General features: G+C 35.2%; 3 protein-coding genes across 4 annotated transcripts in view; 1 reads left to right on the top strand and 2 right to left on the bottom strand.

Moving 5' to 3' along the window:
* Positions 1-26,811, top strand: part of Dscam4 (Down syndrome cell adhesion molecule 4) — a 2,049,237-nt gene that overhangs the window by 386,812 nt on the left and 1,635,614 nt on the right. The window contains 1 exon segment of the mRNA XM_067787909.1: positions 20,305-20,426. Coding sequence (XP_067644010.1) covers positions 20,305-20,426 — 122 coding nt within the window.
* LOC137252883 (zinc finger MYM-type protein 6-like) lies at positions 4,523-6,000 on the bottom strand. The gene is made up of 3 exons (XM_067789007.1): positions 5,554-6,000; positions 5,411-5,497; positions 4,523-5,273 (listed from the first exon to the last, which is right to left on the bottom strand). The coding sequence occupies exons 1-3, from the start codon at positions 5,559-5,561 to the stop codon at positions 4,523-4,525; spliced, it is 846 nt and encodes a 281-aa protein (XP_067645108.1). The 5' UTR covers positions 5,562-6,000.
* Positions 22,773-26,029, bottom strand: LOC137252355 (uncharacterized). Of its 2 annotated transcripts, XR_010953540.1 has the most exons (3): positions 25,808-26,029; positions 22,998-25,701; positions 22,773-22,891 (listed from the first exon to the last, which is right to left on the bottom strand). XR_010953540.1 is itself a non-coding variant. In XM_067787910.1 (2 exons), exon 2 carries the CDS (start codon positions 25,433-25,435, stop codon positions 23,612-23,614), a length of 1,824 nt encoding a protein of 607 aa, XP_067644011.1. In that variant the 5' UTR covers positions 25,436-25,701; positions 25,808-26,029; the 3' UTR covers positions 22,779-23,611. The 2 variants fall into 2 exon arrangements, 1 of the variants encoding a protein (XP_067644011.1); XM_067787910.1 differs by having other exon boundaries at positions 22,779-25,701.

Genomic DNA, 26,811 nt, shown 5'->3' with positions numbered 1-26,811 from the left:
GGAAGCAAGAGACAGTTGGTGTATAATACAATGGAAAGATTTAACATTAATACCATGCTTTTCCAACTGTCCTACGAAACCTTCTATTTTACCAGCATGGCGTTTGCCCCATCCGTGCATACCCCGGCAAACTTACTTAGGTCCACTTCAGAAAGAAATATTTGGTGGATAGTTTCGAATATTAACCTTCCTGTTACATTTCCATGAAAACTTTCTAACGAAAGCATTGATTCGAAAGTTTCATAGTTGGAGTCTACGCATCGAACACAAATGACCATTTGACATATGCCGTTTATGTCAGTGATTTCATCCAAGCATATGGAAAAAATTGCAGTCATTAATCCTTTCTTTAATAGCTTTTTCAAGCGATGTGCCTATTTCATCTATATTTCTTTTTAAAGTTCTGGCTGAGAGAGGAACTTTTTCAAAATAAGCGTATAGGGAGCTGTGGAGTTTTTCTAAAATTTGCAGAACAATTTCTTTAATAAAAACGCCTTCTGAAAAAGGTCTTCCCTTCGTAAGTATGCTTGTGCTTATAAAGCTTGACAGATCCCTTTTTAACATGGTTTCCGCATTTCTGCAAATCTCATTATCATTTTGGGAAACCCATTCCTTATACTTTCGCAATAGCATTCCCCCCCTCCCCCCCCCCCCCCCCCCAAAAAAAATAATGTCTCTTTCCAGACCCTCCTATTTATCAAAATCTTTATGAAAAGAATTATAATGTCTCTTGATATTATATCCCCGGTTCCAAATAGAAGCGTGACATAAGAGACATTGCATTTTCCCAAAGGGATCTGAAATTATGAAAAAATGTTTATCATTAATTTTTAGGTAGCGCATAAATATTATCATACAATTTTTGCGCTAAAGCGATCACGTTTTTACTTCCTTGCTTTCAGTTAAGCAACTGACGCGAACATTTTGTTCTTAGCACCACTGTAGCGAAGTTACTCTCGCATTCACCAATACAGCCTCACAAAAAAAAAAAAAAAATGCCGACCTATGCTATAGAAAGAGATTAACACTGGAAATGTTACACATAATACATACACCCACGGTTGCCACAAGGATGAACAAAAAAATAACCAATGAGCCCCAAAAAAATAACCAAAAAGTAACCAACGATCCAAAAAGCAGTTTTTATTGATTTAACAAAAACAAAAATCATGTGTTACACAGGTATAAGCATTCAACTCACTCAAAAAACAAACAAAACACCAGTTCATTTGCTATATAAATAAAGTTATACATATGTACATTAAACATAAATGACTTAGTGCGGTTTTTAAAAAGTTGTACTTTTTTAAGTCTTAGATTGATGTTACGGTGGCTTTACGTTAGACTTCAACTTCAAGTATATACATTTTTTGAAGGTTAGTAGAATGAATCTTTCGACTTCAAAGCAAAACGAAATGTTAAGTAACCCTTAACTTTTTAATACTTTAACATTAGTTGTCAAACTTGAAGTATGGTGTAAAGCCCTATCTGATGCCTTCCTTACGGTGTCCATATTTCCCTATACGCAATAACATGGCACAATTCTTTTGCCCTCATCAAATTGTTCACAGTACTGAACTCAAGTTTATTTCGTAATTTCGTTTTAATTAAACTTAGTTCAAAAAATTTACGTTCTGCAGCTGCAGAGCTGTGTGGAAGGCACATCCGATTAAATACAAAGTTTGATAAGTTATTGAACGCTTTTTCTTTAAGACCATTTTTAAAAAGACTAACCTGATCCCAAAAAGCACCTAAATCCAGGTCACCTTTTAAATGATTTTTGGATAGTATTAATAGGTTCCATTCCGTTATAACTGATTCTGCATCTGAGCACAATACATAGGAGAAATTATTTACAAGTTGCATAATTGCTGTATTCGTTTGACATAGCGCATTTTTTGGAATAATAATTGACAAATCCTTAATATCTTGTCTACTAAAATCAAAGCGCATTTTTAACTGTTTCAGCACTTCAATATAAAACTCACGTATGACATTTTTTATTTTAAATATTTCTATCTCTGAAAACTTCTTACACTGTAGGTAACTTTCCGCCTTAACTCCAATAAATATATCTTTTACAGGTAAAAATCTATTTTGATCACAGAAGTCAAGGTTTGTTAGGTTTTGCACATTTTCTACATATTGGTTATCCATATAATTACATGCAATTAGTTTAAAATTGATTTCGATTTGCAAATATAAGAAGGGTAGTCGAACATTTTCTGACTGAAATTCTTTATTTAAATCATTGATTATTTTAAGAATATAGGACAAAAAATAAAAAAAGCACCTTAACTTCTTGACCGCCCATTAAATTTGCTAGATCTCTTGCTTTTATACCATTAACTTCTAGTACAGATGACAAAAAGTACAATTGTAAAGCTTCCCATTGCTCCAATATTCTATTAATAACATTTTCGAGTGCTAGCCATCTAGTCAAGGAGAGCCCTAAAATTTTGTGTGGCGGCACATTACAATAATCTTGAAACTCTTTTAGTTCACAAATCCTTTTAGGGCTGTATGAAAAAAATTGATATATATTTCGACATAAAGTTTCTATTTCCATAGGGAGTTTCTTGCACGCATAACTTGAACACAAATGCAACGAATGGCAACTATATTTTAAATAAAAAACAAGTAAGGAAGGTTAAGTTCGGGTGTAACCGAACATTACATACTCAGTTGAGAGCTATGGTGACAACATAAGGGAAAATAATGATGTAGGAAAATGAACCGAGGGAAACCCTGTTGTTGTTGTTGTTGTAGCAGTGCTTCGCCCCACCTAACAGACGCGACCGATCACAAACTGTCATCAATATCCTCTAACGGGAGTCCAAGGAAACTTGCTGTTTCAACAGGGGTGGACCATAGGGAAAGGGGTGTTAGAGGCGTTGGTTCCACATTACAATTAAAGAGATGGTTGGTGTCATGTGGGGACACATTGCAAGCGGGGCATACATTTTGTATGTCGGGGTTTATTCTGGATAGGTAAGAGTTTAACCTGTTACAGTATCCAGAACGAAGTTGAACCCTGGAATGTGTTTGTATGACATGTGTATCAAATGAAAGGCATTAAAGAGTGGTTTATGAGGGAGTGGGCCATAGTTCTATAGGTGGACGCCATTTGGGGATATCGCCATAAAGGTGGATCAGGGTTGACTCTAGAATTTGTTGGTACGATATAGGTATAAAATGAAAGGTGTTAATGAGTATTTTAAAAGGGAGTAATCCTTAGTTCCATAGGTGGACGCCGTTTCGATATATCTCTATAAAGGTGGAGCAGGGGTGACCCTAGAATTTGTTTATACGATATGGGTATCAAATTAAAGGTATTAATTAGGGTTTTAAAAGGGAGTGGTGGTAGTTGTATATGTGAAGGCGTTTTCCAGGTATCGACCAAAATGTGGACCAGGCTGACCCAGAACCTCATCTGTTGGATACAGCTAATTTATTTATATATGTAATACCTGCAAAGATTTCAAGGGTTTTTTATTTCGCCCTGCAGAACTTTTTCATTTTCTTCTACTTAATATGGTAGGTGTCACAACCATTTTACAAAGTTTTTTCCAAAATTATATTTCGCTTCAATAAACCAATCCAATTACCATGTTTCATCCCTTTTTTCGTATTTGGTTTAGAATTATGGCATTTTTTTCATTTTTCGTAATTTTCGATATCGAAAAAGTGGGCGTGGTCATAGTGGGATTTCGCTCATTTTTTATACCAAGATAAAGTGCGTTCAGATAAGTACGTGAGCTAAGTTCAGTAAAGATATGTCGATTTTTGCTGTAGTTATCGTGTTAACGGCCATGCGGAAGGACAGACGGACGGCCGTGTCTAAAAACTGGGCGTGGCTTCAACCGATTTCGCCCATTTTCACAGAAAACAGTTAGCGTCATAAAATCTATGCCCCTACCCAATTTCAAAAGGATTGGTAAATTTTTGTACGACTTATGACATTAAAAGTATCCTAGACAAATTAAATGAAAAAGGGCGGAGCCACGCCCATTTTGAAATTTTCTTTAGTTTTTGTATTTTGTTGCACCATATCATTACTGGAGTTGAATGTTGACATAATTTACTTATATACTGTAAAGATATTACATTTTTTGTTAAAATTTTACTAATTTTCAATTCTGCGTCATAAGTTAAACTCACCTACCAAATCTCATAGCTTTATCTGCCTTTGGTAATGAATTATTGCACTTTTTCGCTTTTTCGAAATTTTCGATATCGAAAAAGTGGGCGTGGTTATAGTCCGATATCGTTCATTTTAAACAGCGATCTGAGATGAGTGCTCAGGAACCCACATACCAAATTTCATCAAGATATCTGAAAATTTACTCAAGTTATCGTGTTAACGGACGGACGGACGGACGGACGGACGGACATGGCTCAATCAAATCTTTTTTCGATCCTGATGATTTTGATAAATGGAAGTCTATATCTATCTATATTCCTTTATACCTGTACAACCAACCCTTATGCAATCAAACTTAATATACTCTGTGAGCTCTGCTCAACTGAGTATAAAAATTGTGTCTTTTCCAAACTTGGTCTTTAAGCCATTTAATTCTCCAGCCATTTTACTTGCACCATCTGTTGCTAGTCCAATAAGATTTTCTAATGGGATATTGTTGTCATCAAGAAACGATTTTATACTTTGATAAATAGATTCAGCATCTGCTTGTACCAATTCGATCAACGTTAAAAATCTGTCATTTATTGTTCGAGATATCCTATCAAAATACCGTACTAATAAAACCAAACACTTTCTAGTTGAAATATCCGTTGTCTCATCAACGATTAGAGAAAACTTTGAACATCGCATTGTACACCTTATATGGTTTATTGCCTTGCTACCTAATTGTTCGACTATTTGAGTGGTTTTTGTCCGCCCGCACTTCAAAGCTTTGGCTGTACTGGAATCTGGACAACATTCCCGTAATAAATTTGGCAAAGAATCCATCAGCAAAAATGGAAGGTTGTGCTTAACAGTAAACATAGCTAAAATTTGCTCGGCATTGCCTACTTGTCTACAAAGATTTACTTGCTCACCACCTTTATACGAATCTATTTTTAACTGGTTCTTTTTTTGTTTCTCCAGTTGAATATGTGACTGCTTTTTACTATGTTTTGTCAAATAGCTAAAATGGTTCATCAAAAATTTTTCACATATGTTGCAATATGACTTTTCCTGTTTTTCCTCGAGCCAAGAAAACTTTTCAGCCCACTCTACACGAAATTTACGCCGCAGTGTAGTTTTCTCACTAAAAAGTTGAAAAAAAAACTTGATAAGTTTTTATTGAATTATGATTTCTTTGTTGCACTTGTTTGAAATTACAATTAATAGAATACAATTTCTGCTTAAGCTATTTAAACACTACTGTGATACTACAATACAAACCTTTGATTTGGGACCGGCTCTTCTTTTTCGACACAATCATCATTCCCGCAGCTACTACTTTCTGCTTTTTTCTGTCGAACAACGAATCTAATAAAATTTTAATATAAGTAACTAATTATGATAATTTGCAAAATATAACTTACTTATCCATTTGCACAGCCAAATTTTTTACATTTTTCTCGCACAAATTCAATTGAAAAAAGCTCCTTGGTAGTGATGAGAGTGCTTATTTATATTTGTGTTATCGAAACAACACAGTCGTTATTATTTGAAGCTAAGATGTATTCATCTTAAAGCCTGTTCCCGTATAATCAGAAACAGTCAGAATGGGTCAGCAAAACGGCCAAAAGCTGACGGGTTTCATTCAAGAAATAGGTTAGTGCTGACAGTTTCTGACTGTTTATTGGAGTAAGTGAATAGACTGTTTATTTCTGCATATTCCCATGAACCGGTAATTGGTTAGCCAGTGTTGAAAAATGTTTTACATTATTATTGTAGGACAATTATTTCTATACTTTTCGAAAAAAAAGTAACCAAACGCGTCTGAAAGTAACCAAGTAACCAACGGCGAAAACAATAACCAAGTTTGGTGACTAATAAACAAGTTCGGCAACCGTGCATACACCACCAGACATACGACTAAACTTCAAAACAGACACGATTAATGTCGCTCACTTGTACAACCACTTACTCACAACAAAATCGGCAGTACAAAACTCCACGCCAACGCGAACGGCCGTTTAGCTCAAAAATGTATGTATGTTTATAAAATATGGTATATTACATGTATGAAAATTTGTTTTGTATAGTCCCTTGAAAACGGTTACCGACGTGTAACCGAAATATATGGAATGAAAAATAAAAACTGGTGTTTTTATTACTAAATATATTGACCTCGAGCCGGTACACATAAAACCAATTAAACGGTTTTGTTGAAAACAATACTTACATTAAGTAATAATAACACTGTGGAACAAATTCAGGATAGCAAAAGTTAGGTCGATTCTGAGAATGAGGGGTGAAAATGGAAGCTAAATTAGAAGACCCGTATCGCGGCGTTTATTTATGTTAAGAATTTTTTTAATCGACCTTCGAACTTTGCAGTCAAATGCCGATTTTCAGCATATTGTTTGTATGGTTTTTTGGCTATAACTCGCCGAATAATTGATATTTTTTCAATCTGTTAAAGCCAAGTTATTGCTACGAAACTGTGCAACAACTAAATTAAAAAAAAAAATAATTGATTTTGAAAATTTTTGTAGTGGTGCTTATGAAGCAAAATGTTGGTAATTTTTTCTCATGCTTTTTGAACATATTTTCCTCAAAACTAAGTCTTTTTTCTTTCTGTTTCATCTACATATATTATGCTTCTCAGTTTCTTCAATAAATTTCATTTGAAAAGAAAACAATCATAATAGAAAAGTGTCGGTTTCCAGCTTGAAATTTATTTACTTCTCATTTCTTATGTACCAATTTTTATAGTGTTGGTTTTGAAGAAACATTAGGGGGACTCATGAAAGCATATAAACTTAAAATGTGTAAAATTATATCCATTTACACACGCTGTTATATGAACGCACCTGGTAATATTCTTGATAAACTTTATTTTATTGCCAAATAAAATTTTTTTGATTGTTATACAAATTAAAAAATGCCAAGATTAAGTGAAAAATCAAAACTAAAACGTCTTTACTAAGATATACTTGTAAATGACTTGCTGATGATGGAGATTTCTGATGAAAATGCCTGCTGTAATGTCTGCAAGGTTGCATTGAGTTTACCGCGTTTACACAATGAAGTGTGCGCGAAAATTTATACAAATTGTGTAAATGATTTTTCATACAAAATTTGACAGCTCGTTTACGCACTAGATAAATTTATAAGTTTACACACTTTATAAGGCATTTATAAAGATATATGAGTCCCCCTATTGAAAAAGAAATAATGAAAATACGGAAAAAAATATAATTTTGAAACGTTAGTTTTGAAAAGTTTTGAGTAAACAAATTAAATAAATTAAATTAATGATTTCGCCAGTAGCCGTTTAGCACGCGGCTGTGGGTCATTGGTATACCAAAAGGCATAGCCTTCTTCTTTTCACTTTTCCATTGCATAAGACTTGATCAGCAATTGAAGCAAACTTTTCTAGGGGCATAGTTTACGTCAGTGATAAGCTCTTGCGATAAATATTGTTTATAGGCTTCCAAAAAACAATCACTCGCATTGCCACATTTTTCATCGCTTGCTATGAAACGTCCACAAACATTACAAAAATGGTCCATTTTACATTTTGGTTCCGACATTTTTAATACAATATATATTATACAATGTTGTTTTTGTTATTTTTGTGAAACCGGTGCACTTAACTTAAATCACTCACAAAATAAACTAAGTTCCAAAAAAATTAATAGCGAATTTTATCACCACCGAGCGAAAATTAAAAGACATCAGCTTTGGCTGAGTTTCGAGTCTTAACTGAATCTTTATTTTTGATATTAGTTCGCATGTACGAAATAAATAAAAATCGCTGTGCGGTGGTTGGAAACAAAAAAGAAGAAGACGAGGAAAAAGAAGAAGGAGGGGAAGACAAAGATGAAATTCCAGAATATCAGTTGGACGAATTTATTGACCTTTCTGATGATGATGACGATGACTAAGATATTAGAGAGAGCAGTGATGTTGATCCACAGCCGCCTGCTAAACGGCGACTGGCCAAATCATTAATCTAATTAATTTAATTTTTATACCTTTCATTTTACTTAAAACTTTTCATAACTAACATTTCAAAATTTTTTCCGTATTTTTAAAATTTCTGAAAAATTGGTACATAAGAAATGAGAAGTAAATAAATATTAAGCTGGAAAACGCAAGTTTTGTATTATGATTGTTTTCTTTTCAAATGAAATTTATTGAAGAAACTGAGAAGCATAATATAGATCAAACAGAAAGAAAAAAGAATTAGTTTTGTAGAAAATATGTTCAAAAAGCATGAAAAAAAATTTCCAACATTTTGCTTTATAAGCAGCACTACAAAAATTTTCTAAATACATTTTTTTTTAATTTTAATTATTACACAGATCTCTAGCAATAATTTGGCTTTAACAGATTGAAAAAATATCAATTAGTCGACGAGTTATAGCCAAAAAACCATACAAACAATATGCTGAAAATCGGTATTTGACCACAAAGTTCGAAGGTCGATTAAAAAAATTCGAACTAACATAAACAAACGCCGCGATACGGGTCTTCCAATTTAGCCTCTATTTTCATCCCTCATTCTCAGATTCGACCTAACTTTTGCTAAACTGAATTTGTTCCACAGTGTAATACTAAAAGATAGAAAATAAAATAATTATAAAAAAATAATAGTAACAGTGGAAGTATTAAAACAAATGTTACTATGATTTCAAAAGTGCGCCTGAAAAACATTCCACAAAATTAGGATTAAACAACATACAGAGTGTATGCATCTAATAGTGAATAAAAAAGGAAACGCGACAAAAAGGCAATTCTTAAAGACCAATTGCAAAGCGAGCAGTGGGGCATTCATATGGCTGAGTAGTTAAAGGCATCTGCCTTTACACTGGTATGAATGTTGGACATTCGATTTCAATACTCAGCTCCCGAGAAGCTAGCAGATGAAGAAGTGAAATTCAGAAACATGTCCTAGTATACATCGCCGTTTGTAAACTTTGCAATTTTTCTCTAATATCAAAAACAAAAACCATTGTATAAAGCAATATTAGCAAGTCTCTCTAATTAAATACATATGATAACATTGATATAACAGTAACAATGTGTATTGGAAACAAATACTGTAAAAGTCCAAACAAATGTTACTAAGCTTTCAAAAGTGCGCCTCAAAAAAATTCCACATAATTAGGATTAAACAACATACAGAGTGTATGCACCTAATAGTGAATAAAAAAGGAACAGCGACAAAAACGCAATTCTTCAGTTTGTAAACTTTGCAATTTTTCTCTAAAAAATTCATTTTCTTCGTTTAAGAAAGGATTTTGATTATCTCCATGGATTTTTGTTTCGCAATTATATGTATAAAATTGAAGATGACCTTAAATCTAAAATCTTTTACTCGAAACGTAAAACAAATGGTTTCCCCACCAGCTTGCATTACAATGGCGATACTTCTGTCAACACAGTTGACTCTTACGAATTATTTGCTAAGTTTTTCCAAACTGCCTATGAAACCCAAATAAAATATTCATCTCCGTCGTTTCATCTACATATTTGCCTATAATAACTACTTTCCAGGTTTCTGATGAGGATGTCATTTCGACAATTTCTCCGCTGAATTCTAGCCCAAAGTCGGATTTCGAAGGTTTCTCACCATTATTTTTTTTTAAAGTGCTAAAGTGCCATTGTCCTTTATACTGCTTATCTTTGAATTGTGCCTTAATGATGGAATTTTTTTTAAATCAATGGAAGCTATGCACTGTTGTTCTAGTCTATAAATTTGGTGATCGTAATGATGTATTCAACTACAGACCAATAGTTAATTAAAGCAAGGGACAAAATCGTAAAATCTATAACTCGTCACGTAAAAACATGATTTTCGGATTATGACATACTTGAACGTACTACTTCGATCGTACTTTTGGATCGCAACATACCTGACGAGTGACTGAACATACACGTTACGTTCCACTTTCATTCAAACACAAACTGGCGATGGTATACACACAAATTTCATTGAAAATAAAAGAAAATTGTTAAAATAGATGAATAAATAAAATATAAAAATAAATTTTAAACTCTTATTATTAACAAAAGTCGAATTCAAACAAGCTTAATCAAGCTAAAAGAAAATATTGGCATAATTCATGGCGAAGCATCCGCTTTGGTATCGGCTTACTTCAAATTTAACTTCTCCAGAAAGTAACTAAAAAATTCTTAAGTTAAGCGAAATCTTTTGAAGTAACTGCAATATTTTTTTGTTACAAATAAATAATACATAAATGATATGCTTGCGCTTTGTTCGATAAGTCCAAAGGGTTACTGCACTCTCAACCGCCTTCGGACTATCTTTACATCGCCTTCGCTATTACAAACAAAACAATAAAATTAGATCCATCGCAACTATTTAGTTTGTTTTTAATCAGCCCTATTCTGCATTTCGACTTGGATTGGAATTTTTTCGATTTGGCAATTTTGGTATTCTGTGTTCCAATCTCTTTCGATCCAACTTCGAATCGTTCGATTTTTTGTATTCTGCATTTCGATCGTAGTTCCGTTTTTCTAAGTTGCAAATTAGTAAATTAGTTGGCGGAAAAATATTTTCTTTTTATTATACTCAGTTGAGCAGAGCTCACAGAGTATATTAAGTTTGATTGGATAACGGTTGGTTGTACATATATAAAGGAATCGAGATAGATATAGACTTCCATATATCAAAATAATCAGGATCAAAAAAAATTTGATTGAGCCATGTCCGTCCGTCCGTCCGTCCGTCCGTCCGTTAACACGATAACTTGAGTAAATTTTGAGGTATCTTGATGAAATTTGGTACGTAGATTCCTGAGCACTTATCTCAGATCGCTATTTAAAATTAACGATGTCGGACTATAACCACGCCCACTTTTTCGATATCGAAAATTTCGAAAAACCGAAAAAGTGCGATAATTCATTACAAAAGACAGACAAAGCGACGAAACTTGGTAGATGAGTTGAACTTATGACGCAGAATAGAAAATTAGTAAAATTTTGGACAATGGGCGTGGCACCGCCCACTTTTAGAAGAAGGTAATTTAGAAGTTTTGCAAGCTGTAATTTGGCAGTCGTTGAAGATATCATGATGAACTTTGGCAGGAACGTTACTGCTATTACTATATGTGCGCTCAATAAAAATTAGCAAAATCGGAGAAGGACCACGCCTACTTCTAAAAAAAAATTTTTTTTAAAGTAAAATTTTAACAAAAAATTTAATATCTTTACAGTATATAAGTAAATTATGTCAACATTCAACTCCAGTAATGATATGGTGCAACAAAATACAAAAATAAAAGAAAATTTCAAAATGGGCGTGGCTCCGCCCTTTTTCATTTAATTTGTCTAGGATACTTTTAACGCCATAATTCGAACAAAAACTAACCAATCCTTTTGAAATTTGGTATGGGCATAGATTTTATAACGTTAACTGTTTTCTGTGAAAATGGGCGAAATCGGTTGATGCCACGCCCAGTTTTTATACACAGTCGTCTTGCAAAAATCGGCATATCTTTAATGAACTTAGTTCACGTGCTTACTTGAACTCACTTTATCTTGGTATGAAAAATGAACGAAATCCGACTATGACCACGCCCACTTTTTCGATATCGAAAATTACGAAAAATGAAAAAAATGCCATAATTTTATACCAAATACGAAAAAAGGGATGAAACATGGTAAGGTAATTGGATTGTTTTATTGACGCGAAATATAACTTTAGAAAAAACTTTATAAAATGGTTGTGACACCTACCATATTAAGTAGAAGAAAATTAAAAAAGTTCTGCAGGGCGAAATAAAAAACCCTTAAAATCTTGGCAGGTACTACATATATAAATAAATTAGCGGTATCCAACAGATGATGTTCTGGGTCACCCTGGTCCACATTTTGGTCGATATCTGGAAAATGCCTTCACATATACAACTACCACCACTCACTTTTAAAACTCTCATTAACACCTTTCATTTGATACCCATATCGTACAAACGCATTCTAGAGTCAACCCTGATCCACCTTTATGGCTTATCCCTAAATGGCATCCACCTATAGAACTATGGCCCACTCCCTCATAAAATACTCTTTAATGCCTTTCATTTGATACACATGTCATACAAACATATTCCAGGTTTTCCCTCGGTTCATTTTCCTACATGGTTATTTTCCCTTATGTTGTCACCATAGCTCTCAACTGAGTATGTAATGTTCGGTTACACCCGAACTTAACCTTCCTTACTTGTTTTTTTATTAATTTATAACAGAATTTTAACAAAAATGTAAGTAAAACTTGTTAAGAAACGTAGAAGGCTTGATGATGATTGTTTTTTATATGTTTCCAGGTCAAAAACAACATGTCGATGTCGAAGTCCTTGGAGGTATTTGCCCCGCAAAAGTATCTAACACATACTTGAAAGCATCCTGGTTAAGTCGAAAGTTTTTTTTTTTGAACCTAAATAAGAATCTAAGTCATTAAATTTTACCACTTTTAAGTTCAATTTCTTACAATTCGTCACTCATCTCAAATGGATTACACAAATCTCGCACTATTTGCCTTTCAATTCTCGCCTGGCAATTTTCGTATGCGTTGCTTTCCAACTCCATAAATAATGGCTATTATAATAGACAGCTATAGTTTGTGTCTGCTCGTTGGGTCCAGTTACATGCCAAAGCAAGCTGCCGGCGTAGAGGAAGGTGAAGCGAAAACGTTAACAATCCTTGCGGAAAGAATAAATAAACCTTTATAAAGTATTCTAGGCCAGTGCAATGAAATTAGCATCGTTCAGAAAATGTCAACTATATTCGTACAGGAATCCGTTTTAACAAAACTTGGGGGCCACGGCAGGGAATTGGCCAAAAGAACGACAAAAACACACTTACAATTATGAAATCACTTCACTCAAAAAAATATAACACTGCGGCAATATATTCTATTGATTTGTTTTGTACAAAATAGCGTGGATAATAAAATATAAACGTTTTTCAGTGTTTTTTACAAATTTTCTTTTATTTATTTTGTTCCAATGTTCACACATTCCGTACCAACAGCTGATTTCGAAATATCATTTGCTCTTCCTCTTCTCTTTACGATTCCTTCGTAATGCAGAATACCAAACTTCGATTGAAGCGGATCGTAGAACGGGAACGTAATCGAAATGCAGAATAGTAATGTGTAGTAATGTGGATCGTAAAATTCATTGTGAATTGAAAATAAATTACGTTCCGTTTGCTATCGTGTATCCGTGTATCGTTTGCTATGTTATATCCCATTTTGTTTATACGTTTGACGTATCACGTAATTTTCTTTCGTATGGTTGCCGATTCGTGATCGTATGGAACGACTCGGGCCCAGGGTATGTTGTTTGATCATATGCTCCATTCAGTGGTGGATTTACGGGGGGTTTCGGGTTTCGTACCTTTTTTATGATATGAAAATTGGTTCGTAGCCAAAATCTGTCAGTAAAATATGGCTGTATATTCAAGCTTTAAACACATACAGCATACAGAAACTAATTTTCCCCATAACTATTTCCCAACAATCGCCTAGGTTTTTTGAAAAAATCTTCTAGTATTTCGTTTACAGTTAGTGGTGTATCAATATGGATATTCAATGAAGCGAGTCCATTCAAACGTTCTTGACTGATTGTACTCTGCAAGTATGATTTTAACCTTTTGAGGCAGAAAATGTGCGTTCTGGTGTTGCTGTCGAAGCTGGTAGAACGGCTAATATGCGCAATATCCTATTTACATTTTCGAAAGCATTTGGATTCACCATCTGAAAAAATAAGATAAATAAGAAATATAGCATACAAATTTTGTAGGCAAACATCAAAATTGTACCCACCTCAAGTGCATCAAACACGTATTTAAAATTCTGACCATCGACTCGTCTTCTCCACATTTTGACTTCCATTGCAAACTCGGTTTTGGAACAGTTCACAACACTTTCATAAAATTCATGCAGTTTATTGCATTTTTCAGCGTTGTATTCATTTTTTGGGAACAAAACACCGAAATTTTCGAGAATTACTTGGTGTTTCAGGCAATGGCTTTTGATATGAGTTATGAATGCATCAAAGAATGGAATATAGAATGCGATTCTATAATAATCTTCGACGCTCTCAGTATCAACGTTGCATCTATTTAATTGATGTTTACTGATGCATGGTTTCTTGTGTAGCGCAACTCTCTCAAGAGTTTGCCAGCGCATTATATAGCTTATCCAACCCAATTGTCAACCTCACCTACCCGTGGCGAATCCTGTTTCATTAACAGCCGAGGCTCTGGCGACCCCGAACTCCTGATGTCTCGAAAGGGTGTCAGGGCGGTATGGCCTAGATGGTTTCATGTGGTCATAAGAAATCGTTTCCCGAGATGGTCGTGCTGGTACTTTTATCGTGCTTGTTACCGGAACGTACCGGATCTGTATCCGCAAAGCATATCAATATTGATAACACTCCCCAAGGCCTTCGGGGCTATTATTGCTACAACAACAACAGCAACGTTTGGAATTGCACGCTAGAAATAGCAGCTTGAAACTGAGAAGCTTGTGTCGACGTTTTGTCGTTTTTCCTTCTGCTATCTCTTCGAAGGCTTCTAATATTGCTGGCTGAAGTTCAATGTAAGTGGATACCGCTTCATGACATTTGCCCATCTTGTTGGGCAGACGCTTTGCAATTTTTGTGTTCGACTTCCTTTTTATACCCAGCTGTACTTGTACACAGGGTATTATAACTTTGATTGGATAACGGTTGGTTGTACAGGTATAAAGGAATCGCGATAGATATAGACTTCCATATATCAAAAACATCAGTATCGAAAAAAAAATTGATTGAGGCATGTCCGCCCGTCCGTCCGTCTGTCCGTTAACACGATAACTTGAGGAAATATTGAGATATCTTCACCAAATTTGGTACACGAGCTTATCTGGAAAACGCGAAAAACCTGATTATTTAGTAAATAGTACGCCTCGAATGTTGAAATTTGAGGTGTGGACTGATATTGAGCTTTTGATAAAAATAAAAAAAAAATAAAATAAAAATTAAATGGGCGTGGCACCGCCCACTTGTGATAAAATCAATTTTACAAATATTATTAATCATAAATCAAAAATCGTTAAACCAAAATTAGGCAGAGAGGTTGCCTTTACTATAAGGAGTGCATTGAAGAAAAATTAAGGAAATCGGTTAAGGACCACGCCCACTTTTATATAAAAGATTTTTAAAGGGGTCGTGGACGAATATAATAAGCTATATCTTTGCAAAAAGAGCTTTATATCAATGGTATTTCATTTCCCAAGTGGATTTATAACAATAAATAGAAAAACTTCAAATTTAAAAAAATGGGCCTGGCACCGCCTCTATTACGCCTAAGCAATTTTCGATGTTTCGAGAGCCATAACTCGAAGAAAAATTAGTTCAGAATAGAACCATATGTATATGTATTGTAACACTATTAAGCACACAAAACACAACAGCATCATTTCAAGCGTACAGCTGGGTATGTAATATTCGTTTCACCCGAACTTAGACTTCCTTACCTGTTGCATAATCGAAATTTTTTTCTGGAGAACGTTTTGCCTTTTTGGCCATCGGTAAAAATCAAAATAAATGCACCCTGCCTACATCATGTTACAATCAAATATACGACATAAAATAATGAATAGATGTTGCGTACACGGACTTCTCCAAAGCATTTGAAACAATTGGAGTGTAACGGAGTAAACGGCAAGCTATTTGACCTCTTCAAGAGCTTTCTTACCGGAAGAAAACTCCAAGTTAAAATGGTAGCTGCAACATCAAGAACTATGATAGACGCTATATCAGGTATACCTCAGGGTACCCGCTGTGGCCCCTCCTATTCTTATTATTTATAAATGACTTGCCCAAGAGTTTCAACTTCACTAACCGTCTAAATAGGGAGAGCAGAAAAAGATTGATTTGTGAAGGTTATATAGGCCATAGTAGTATAGCGTCATCAATCACAGGACGAACAGACTACCTGATACCCTGTCTGCGCTGCGAGGGAGATCTTAAGGCCACAATAGAGGTGGATGGTTGGCGCAAGGGTGCTCAAATGACGGACGACGCGTTTTCCAAGCTGAAATATTAGCCGTAACCAAAGCAGTAGAAACACTGGAGAGAATAGCTTAAACTGCAACCGTCTTAACTTTTATATTGACAGCAGTGTTGCCAGAACTTTTTCAGAAAAGAAGCTAAATGGACAAAAAAATAGCTAAAAAAAGCTAAAATTTTAAGGCAACTTGTCAAGCATTTTATTCAGTTTTTCATAAAAATCTTAACATTGTAAACATATTATACATCTAGTAAAAAATTTTAATTAATAGTTTACTCCAAATATAATTTACAGATGAAATCTGTGTTTTATACAATTTTTTAAAGTTAATCATTTGACCCCTCGTCTACTACTACTACAACTATTTCACTGCTTGCAGTATATATGTACATATAAAAGCTAGTGTGTGTTATCGTATAAACATTTCCTATACTATCTAGCAAAAAATTAAAATTAATTTGTACCCCGATTTCATAACAAATAAATAAAATAATTTACAGATGTAATCTGTGTTTTATAAATAAAATGTTAAGTCACTCATTTGACCACTCCTCTACTACTGCTACAACTATTACACTGCTTGCAACAGGATATCCATATAAAAGGTAAAAATGTACATAGTCTTAAAATATTTCGATATCATCATCTGATGATGATACATATTTGATTTGTTCATAGTTCAATGAGATCGCTTGTTATTATAAAATCATGGCAGCACTTATTTTCTTTCCTTAGTCCATTTTTTCCACTGCATTTCAATGTTATTTATTTCATCATTTGAATATCTACATTTTTATTGTGTGAATCTATCGAATGCCTTTTCAATAGAGAAAAATGTATATCTTCTAAAGTTTCTATATAATTAGGCAGACGTTGCCGTAGTTGATCTATTAATTTTATAATGAAACTACGGCAGTTTTCTCGTATAAATTTTTGGGAATGTGTATCATTAACTTTGGATTTTAAAAAGCCTTCATAGGAGTAATGCAAATTGCGCATAGGAACCAATAACGGCGTTAAAGGAGAAGACCCCGGATGAAAAGTGTCTGAGTGAAATGTTACAAATGAACAGAGGATTGAGAGCAGATACTTGAGATCGCTAAGTCCTTCGTTTATGGCAGCATATAGCATTGCATTCATTCAATGTTCTTAAAACTGAAGCAGTCAATCCCTTTGCCGTTCAATCCTCAATAGCTGATACTTTAAGAACTGTGTTAACAATTGATTTACTATAGCAACTATAATATCTTATTACTATTCCGAGGTACTTATTAATGCTTATGTCTGTGGACTCGTCTATAATTAAGCTAAATGGATTGTTATCTATCTCGGATATTAACCGCTTTTTAAAATTTAGACACATCACATTTCTAATTAAAGCACTGCACTTGTATCGAGCCAATTTTATTTCTGTTGCTATTGCTCTATCGTAGAAGGCGTTTCTTTGAATTATTGATAAATGATCTACAGAACGAACATCTGTGTGTGAAGCTACGTAAAGCGCATTAGCTAGTTGTGCTCGTTTCATGGCGATAGTAGTACTAGCACCTTTAAAAGGTATTATCGGCGGATTTCCTACAGTTGCTATGTGCTTTTTTGTAAAGGCATGCCAAACTGTTTACCTAGGTTTTTGTAAAACTTTGAAAAAAGCAAAAAGAGCTAAAAAAAAATTCTGAAAAAGCTAAAAAAAAGGTTAAAGCTAAATCGCAATTTTTCAAGCTAAACGGAGAAAAAAATGGCAACACTGATTGACAGTCGGCGGCCACCGTGGTGTGATGGTAGCGTACTCCGCCTACCACACCGTATGCCCTGGGTTGACACCCCGGGAAAAGCAACATCAAAATTTTAGAAATAAGGTTTTTCAATTAGAAGAAAATTTTTCTAAGCTGGGTCGCCCCTCGGCAGTGTCTGGCAAGCGCTTCGAGTATATTTTTGCCATGAAAGCTCTCAGTGAAAACTCATCTACCTTGCAGATGCCGTTCGGAGTCGGCATAAAACATGTAGGTCCCGTGCGGCCAATTTGCAGGGAGAATCAAGAGGAGCACGACGTAAATTGCAAGAGAAGCTCGGCCTTAAATCTCTTCGGAGGTTACCGCGCCTTACATTTATATATATATTTTGTTTGATTGACAGTCAAGCAGCAATTAAGGCAATAATCTCGCATAGCATAACGTCTCTACATATGAGTGTTAGAGTGTAAGAATCGGGACAGGGAGAAGCATACATCTATATTGGGTCCCAGGGCATATGGGAATAGATGGGATGAAAAAACGGATGAACTAGCTAAAAAGGGCGCATCCCTTGAAGCTTGCGCCATAGACGTCCCAATTAGACTGGGCGATATTAAAAGAAGGCGAGAGGTACATATGATCGACCAAGCGGGAAAGGCGTGGCTCAAGCGCGGGGCTGTAAAGGTCCGAAGATTATGTGTAGGTCCTACAACCTTAGACTAACAAAGTTGCTTCTATCATTAAAAAGAGAGGACTGCAGACTCATGACGGGTATTCTGAATGGACTCTGCCTTCTGGCGTCACATGCCTTTAAATTAACCTTGGTCAGTGATTGCAGATGTAAGAAGTGCGGGTTGGAGGAAGAAAGGATCGGGCACGTTTTGTGCTCATGCCCTGCGCTTGCCTGGCTAGGACTCCAGCTATTAGGAGTAATACAGCTGTCAAATCTAGAAGCAGCATGTGGTTTAAGTCCTAGAAAGCTTCTAGTATTTGCCAAGAGGACGGAATTATTTTATAACATAGGTCCTGGATTTTGATAGGGTCTGTTTGGTCGTTAAAACAAACTTCTGGTAACATTACGGACTCATTCAGTCTATTTGAGGTCCTCATGGACCGGCCAGTTTAACCTAACATAAGGTTGTATAGTCTCCCAGTTAGCTTTTTTAATAGAAGTATGCTTTTCAGATGTCATAAAACTAGCTGGTCGCTGTATTTAAAGTAGTATCGTAAGATGCTCAAGTGAGCATCGCTTGCCATTCGACGAAGTTTATGAGCCCTGTGCTGATGGTGGAAGTATCTGTCACAGTTAATTTGTTGACTTTAATGCCAGAGGTCGTGGTGTGCGTTGGAACCGCCAAGAATAATACAGTTTTCGCCACTACGTAGCGCGCTGATATCAGGGCGACAGCCTCTTGGACGGCAGGTGGCACGAGGAATATAGATCTTAATTATTTTTAGGTCAACATAACCTGACCGGATGATTGTGCTTTGACTAGCTGATATACGTAGCGAGACGGGGGTAAAGGCTGGTTTTCGGCATTGGTTCTAACCATGCGAGCGACCTAATAAGCCAATTAATTTCCACCACCGCCATTCCCGTGAATCACTGGACCTGTCATCATACGCAAATACGTTAACGGAGCCCAGCTAGAACTTAAGGACGCCATTATTCCTTGATATGACTTGCAGGTACGTTTAATCAATTCTGATAAATAGGTCGCTGCCTGGCCTTGTTCTAGAGGCGGTACTCGAGACCACCTGCCGCCTATTGATCTCTAGTTTATTATTTTGCCTCCTACTAGGCTTTCCATTCCACAGCTATTACCGAAGGCGGCATCCCACTGAAACCGCTGGCTAAAGCGGTTAGCTAGAGCCAGGGATAACCTTATTGTTTTGCTTCCCAATAAGCTTCAGCAGTGAATGGATTCAGCAGTTATTACTAAAGGCGGCATCCCCACTGTATCCGCTGCATGAAGCGGTAATTTAGAGCGAGGGATAACCTTCAACTAAGTTCCTGGTCGCAAATCGCTTTCGTTAAGAAATCCAGATATTTCTTGTTGCCACAGCCGACCACAGCCTGGTCCGTCGAAAGCTTCGAGCATCAACTCCATCATTTGTCATCTACCTGTAACCAACTTTGGTTGCCTTAAACTTTAGTAATATTTTTCGGTGCATGGGTGGAGCCGTGTCTTTCTTTTGCATCGCTCGAAGATATTAGGAAAAGTTCTGTAGCCCTTTGGGATATCTCCTCCTTCTTACTCTCTCTGCCAGTGTTCGTCACAGACTTCGCATTCTGTAAATTTATTAAAGGTATTTTAATATTTTATGTAGTTATAAAAATGTTTAATTTATCACTTTTCTCTTTTATAGGTGGAATGGACCCCAATACCTCCACAACAAGACATGGTGTTTACTCTGTCAAATGGTAGCCTTATGTTCTATCCTTTCTCAGCAGAAAAGTATAGACATGAAGTACATGCAACGGTATACAGGTGAGTTCTAAAGAGGATTTAAGTCCCGAGATTTCATTTATTTAACAATTTAATTATTAGTACATTAAGATAATAAAATCTTTCATAGTACAATGAACAGATGTCATAACAATCACGGGCTATATGGTACTACCTTACATATGTATATAGTTTTATATCTATGCAAAAAAATTCAACCCATTTATAGGGCGAAAGCTACTTCATTCTACAGAAGGACCTGGCCCTCGTCGAACACGGGGACAAAATCGAAAGGAGCGGAAGTCATTGGCAGCGTACCCTGCTGTTACTCCAAAGGCAAGACAGGAGTAGGAAAACAGGCACTCCTTCATTAAGTGACTTCATTGAAAATGCAGCGGAAAATCTTTTAAATCCTCAGACCTCAGAAAATAAGATGGCCAAATTGGAGAGATCGATTGATGGTCTCTTTGAGTTTTTTAAAGGTCGTAATAATATACTAGAAATTAAGAGCTTATCATCCAGGGTCAAGGCATTGTACATCAAATTCGCGCTGGAGGTAAAGGTTAAAGAAGGAAATGATTGCCAATGATACGGCTAAGAATAGAAGTTTATCACCCCCAGGAGGGAGGCCGAGCAAGAATTTGACAATGGAAAATCAAGTGGCCAAACCAACTACCTTATCCAAGGAAGTTCTGTTAGGGCAGTTGGGAATAACAAGCGAGTAAAGTCACAAGCGCCACTGAAGCAGAAAAAGGTCGAAAGGAAAGAAGACGCGACAGCTCAAAAGTCGGGAGAGTTCATGGAACGCCTACGGGCGAGAACTTTCCAAAAAAACCCAAAAAATTACTTAATGCGCTACTCCCAAGCAAAGCTAGAGCTGGGCCATGTACTTCATATTGGAGTACTAATATTCTGAAATGATGGTCCAAGCCATCTGTTCTAAAAATAGCTGTTCAGACCAAAATGCACCAAAGCCAATCACTGCCATAACTAGTCGTTCAAAAAAGCGTGATTTTTAGGCTGCTATAATATCGTAAGTTTCATTTGAAAATGGGCTCCTTTTAAGATTGGGAAGCTCTTCTCATTTATCTAGAAACTTGTTAGGAGTCACTTACTACGTTTTTGTTTGGAACTCCTTAATTAATCTTTTAAATTCGTATCTTGTTGGAAACAGAACTGATTTTAAATTTTCCTCAAGCTATCTTTGCATATATACATTCGTAAACAAAACAAGTAAGGAAGGCTAAGTTCGGGTGTAACCGAACAGTAAATACTCAACTGAGAGCTTTGGAGACAAAATTGCCTTTTTCATGGATACATACAAATGGTAATACTAAAAAGTGGAGCAACTTGCCTTTGCTATCTTTCTTCAGCTATCAATTCGTTTTATTTGAATATCTTTGTTAAATATGAAAATATGGTTAAATTTGAACGCATTTTTTTATAATATTTTTTTTAAATCATCCCTGAAAAGTTTTCGAAGCGCTCTTAATTATGAGTCCATAAGAGTTCGAAATATGTGCCTCGAGAAAAAACTAAACCTGTAATCATAAAATACTCATATAAGACCCCTATAATGTTGAAATTATGAGCCGTATGCCAAGAATGTATATTTAATTTTGATATATGGAAGTCTACATTGATCTCGATTAGTTTATACCGTTGCAGAAAACCGTTATACGAACAAAATTAATATAATCTGTGAGCTCTGCTCATCTGAGTATAATTATAGCTGCGTTGGTTTCGTAAATGGTTTATAAGTGGTTTCTAATTCCATATCACATACGTTTGGGAAATATCGAGCAAATTGTAGACCAAGGGGTTTTTTGGAACGATTTTCCTCCATCGTTTGTCAAATAAGGGAAAAACACTATGTAGGAAAATAAATCTAGGGTAACCCTGGAATGTGTTTGTATGACATGGGTATCAAATGAAAGGTATTAAAGAAAAAATTTTGTTTTGACATTTGCGCTTGACGTATTCAGACGTGTTTTCACTTGCTTGCCTTGATTTTATTTTTTTTAATTTATTTTTAATTTTATAATTGTGAATTAATAATCCAAGTATGGATGATTATTGTGGAAATTGCGATAAAGCCTTTGGAAGGAGTGAAGCTGTTGCAGTGCGTTGTAATGACTTTTGCAAAAAACGTTTTCATCGCGCTTATTATGCGGGCCCAATAACAGAATACGACGTTAAGCTAATAAAAACAAACTTTAATATACGCTACTTTTGTCCTGAGCGTGCTTCTGATAAACTGTCTAAGGCTTTTCTTGCAGTGCTTGCCTTATAGAAAATAATAATTTTCTATTTAATTTTGATTAATATATTTAAACTTTATTTTTTTAAAAGATATTTTTGATAACTTAATATTTGATTTTAGCGACCTTTATACGTTTAAATGTAAAGTTTTTATTTTGCCGGCTCTAGGTCAAAAGTAATAAAACGATTTGATTTTTTAATTTCCCAATATATTTCGATCACCTTCGGAGATCTTCATCAGGGGGCTACAACAATAATAAAAAATTCAGCTTAGTTTGTAATAACTAACAATAATAAATAAATAAACCATCCTATGTATATAATCATATTCATATTTATATACATACATACATTTATATTTTTATTTTGCTAATCTGCGTCCGTTCGGTTCGCCATGTAGCTTTGAACTAATTTTCCACGATTCTAGCAAGTGTCTGTAGATATGTGAGCAGCCGTCGGTATCTATTTTATAGTTAAGTCTCTTATTTATTGGTGTGTTTGTTATGTGGAGCATTTCTAAAGTGAAGCGTTTTTTGTAATTTTGCTCTGTTTGAAGTATGCTCACTGCTTCGAAATCTGGTTGATGGCCGCTCTCTGCACAGTGGGCCGCAAGTGCAGTTTTTTGCATGTTAGTAGCTGCTCTGCATTTTATATCAGATCGGTGGCCTGATATCCTCGTTTTCAATTTATTCTTAGTTGTACCTACATACTCTTTGTTACATTTATCGTTTTCATTCCAAGCGCATGTAATTTTGTATACAATGTTGTTTTTGTCTAATAATGCTACTTTACTTTTCATGTTGTTGTAGAAAATATTCGTCGTATAGGCTGGTTTATATGCAATTATGATGTTTTCCTTGTCATATATGTCGGAACCTTTTAATTTGTCGGAGAAGCCTGGTATATATAACATCGATTTGTACTTTGTAGTTGTTTTTTCTCCGTTTTTGGGTATTTTTATTTCACTAAGCTTTTATCATCCTCCGTATAATTCCATGAGGGAAGTCATTCATTTTTAGTATATTTGCTATTTTTCTTTTGTTTTCAGGGTGGAACACTGCATCACTCGTGTCCAACACCTTCCCAATAAAGTTTTTGGCTGTATTTATAATCATGCTTCTCGGATGTTTGGATTTGTAGCTCATTATCCGTCCTGATGATGTGGGCTTTTGGTACCAATCTACTTTTATTTGGTTACCTCTCTTACATACGAGACAATCCAAGAAGGGTAATCTGTTTCCAGTCTCCAGCTCCATGGTAAATTGTATATCTTTATGATATGTGTTTAGGGTTTTCATTGTTTTCTCTAGTTCGTCCTCCCTTACTATTGCGAACACATCATCTACGTACTTACTAAGTAGTCTCGTGTTTGTCACTTTCTTCAATATTTCTTCCATTATGATGTCGGCTACTATCGGTGATGCCGGAGATCCCATTGGAAGCCCTCTTAACTGCGTATAAATAATTTCTTCATACTTAAAATATCTATTCTCTGTGATGCAAAAGGTCAATATTTCCATAAAGAGCTTTTTTGGTATATCTGTGTATTGTTTTATGTCGTCCCACTTTGTCATTATAGTCCCTATAGCTAAATCCGTTGGTACGCTTGGAAACAATGACACTACATCAAACGACACAAGACGTTCATCATCACATATACAGGAGTTGTTTATCTTATTTTTGAACTCTATTGCACTTTTAACATTAAATTTTGATTCGGAAGTCAGATTTTTTAAAACGTTGGTCAAGTATTTACACAAATTATAGGACGGAGAATTAATCATTGAACAAATTGGTCTTAAAGGTATATTATCTTTGTGTACTTTTGGCGCACCATATATTCGTGGTGGTAGATCGGTATGGGTTGTCATTTGTGATCTTTCTCTTTTTGTAATGATACCTAGTTTCTCTAATTTATCTACTAATTGATTGTTTTTCGTTTGTAAACGCAACGTTGGGTCTTGTCGTAATATTCTATATGTTGACACATCGGATAATATATTATTCATCTTTGCCATGTAGTCACTTTTTTCCATTGCAACAGTCACGTTTCCCTTATCTGCATTTAAAATAACTATATTTTTGTTTTGGTTTAGAAATTTTTGGGTTCGTCCCACTGTATCGTTAATGGCAATATCAGCTGTGTTAGTTTTATGTTTTGTTACTGTTTCTTTTATCAGCAACGATAGTTTTGTTCTCGCAGACTCTTGATCCTCTTTATTTTCCACGCTCTGTATTAGTTCTTCTCCATCCGCTATACACTTGAATAGAGGGAAAGTGTTTTTTGCAACCGGTAGAGCAAACTTTGGACCTTTTGCAAGAAGCGCCTCAACATCAGGTGGAAAATCTGTCTTTGTTTGGTTTACCAACCAATGTTTGTTGTTGCTGTTTTCGAGTGTTTCGTTCTTTCGTGCGCTTCTCAATTTTTCGAGCTTTGCTTGTTGCGTGTTTTTGCAGATGCTGGTACGTGTGAGTGCGAGTTGTTGTTCACTCTCGAAAAAAGCTTTCAGATCATCCTCTTTCATATTTTGGCTTAAAGTGGCCTTAGTATAAGTAAGTTTTTTTGTTTTCACTTTTAAAATATCGTGTTTGAATTGAATTAAAGTATTTAGTATTTTACTGTCAAATAATCTTATGTGTTTGTCCAATATGTGTTTTATATATTTAGGTATGTGATTGTTAATGGTAAATATGTAATTTAGTTTTGTTGTGTTTTGTAAAAACTTAGGTATAATTTTAGCTTCCCTACATTTTAATAAACACCTTATGTTGGACTGCAACTTTGTCATCTGGATGGATTCTGATTTATACTTGTTGATAGCTTGTTTTGTCTTGTTGTTGTAGGTGTTTTTTAATTTTGCATAAACCGTCTTGTTGGTTTCTTTTGTTCACGGCGTGCCTTCCGAAGTTCCAATTAATATTTGATTTTAGCGACCTTTATACGTTTAAATGTAAAATTTTTATTTTGCCGGCTCTAGGTCAAAAGTAATAAAACGATTTGATTTTTTAATTTCCCAATATATTTCGATCACCTTCGGAGATCTTCATCAGGGGGCTACAACAATAATAAAAAATTCAGCTTAGTTTGTAATAACTAACAATAATAAATAAATAAACCATCCTATGTATATAATCATATTCATATTTATATACATACTAACATTTATATTTTTATTTTGCTAATCTGCGTCCGTTCGGTTCGCCATGTAGCTTTGAACTAATTTTCCACGATTCTAGCAAGTGTCTGTAGATATGTGAGCAGCCGTCGGTATCTATTTTATAGTTAAGTCTCTTGTTTATTGGTGTGTTTGTTATGTGGAGCATTTCTAAAGTGAAGCGTTTTTTGTAATTTTGCTCTGTTTGAAGTATGCTCACTGCTTCGAAATCTGGTTAATGGCCGCTCTCTGTACAGTGGGCCGTAAGTGCAGTTTTTTGCATGTTAGTAGCTGCTCTGCATTTTATATCAAATCGGTGGCCTGATATCCTCGTTTTCAATTTATTCTTAGTTGTACCTACATACTCTTTGTTACATTTATCGTTTTCATTTCCAGCGCATGTAATTTTGTATACAATGTTGTTTTTGTCTAATAATGCTACTTTACTTTTCATGTTGTTGTAGAAAATATTCGTCGTATAGGCTGGTTTATGTGCAATTTTGATGTTTTCCTTGTCATATATGTCGGAACCTTTTAATCTGTCGGAGAAGCCTGGTATATATAACATCGATTTGTACTTTGTAGTTGTTTTTTCTCCGTTTTTGGGTATTTTTATTTCACTGTAAGCTTTTATCATCCTCCGTATAATTCCATGAGGGAAGTCATTCATTTTTAGTATATTTGCTATTTTTCTTTTGTTTTCAGGGTGGAACACTGCATCACTCGTGTCCAACACCTTCCCAATAAAGTTTTTGGCTGTATTTATAATCATGCTTCTCGGATGTTTGGATTTGTAGCTCATTATCCGTCCTGATGATGTGGGCTTTTGGTACCAATCTACTTTTATTTGGTTACCTCTCTTACATACGAGACAATCCAAGAAGGGTAATCTATTTCCAGTCTCCAGCTCCATGGTAAATTGTATATCTTTATGATATGTGTTTAGGGTTTTCATTGTTTTCTCTAGTTCGTCCTCCCTTACTATTGCAAACACATCATCTACGTACTTA

Source organism: Eurosta solidaginis, chromosome 5 (assembly GCF_040869045.1).
Source record: "Eurosta solidaginis isolate ZX-2024a chromosome 5, ASM4086904v1, whole genome shotgun sequence".
NCBI classification, from domain to species: domain Eukaryota; kingdom Metazoa; phylum Arthropoda; class Insecta; order Diptera; family Tephritidae; genus Eurosta; species Eurosta solidaginis.
The sequence above is the reverse complement of the archived record's forward strand: the minus strand, read 5'-3'. Positions and strand labels throughout refer to the sequence as shown.

Excerpts from the sequence above, each read along its gene's own strand:
- LOC137252883 (XM_067789007.1), bottom strand. Across the intron at positions 5,274-5,410 it reads GAGCCGGTCCCAAATCAAAG|TGAGAAAACTACACTGCGGC; the intron begins GTTTGTATTGTA and ends TCAACTTTTTAG.
- LOC137252355 (XM_067787910.1), bottom strand. The coding sequence starts at position 25,435 with ATGACAAAGTTGCAGTCCAACATAAGGTGTTTATTAAAATGTAGGGAA.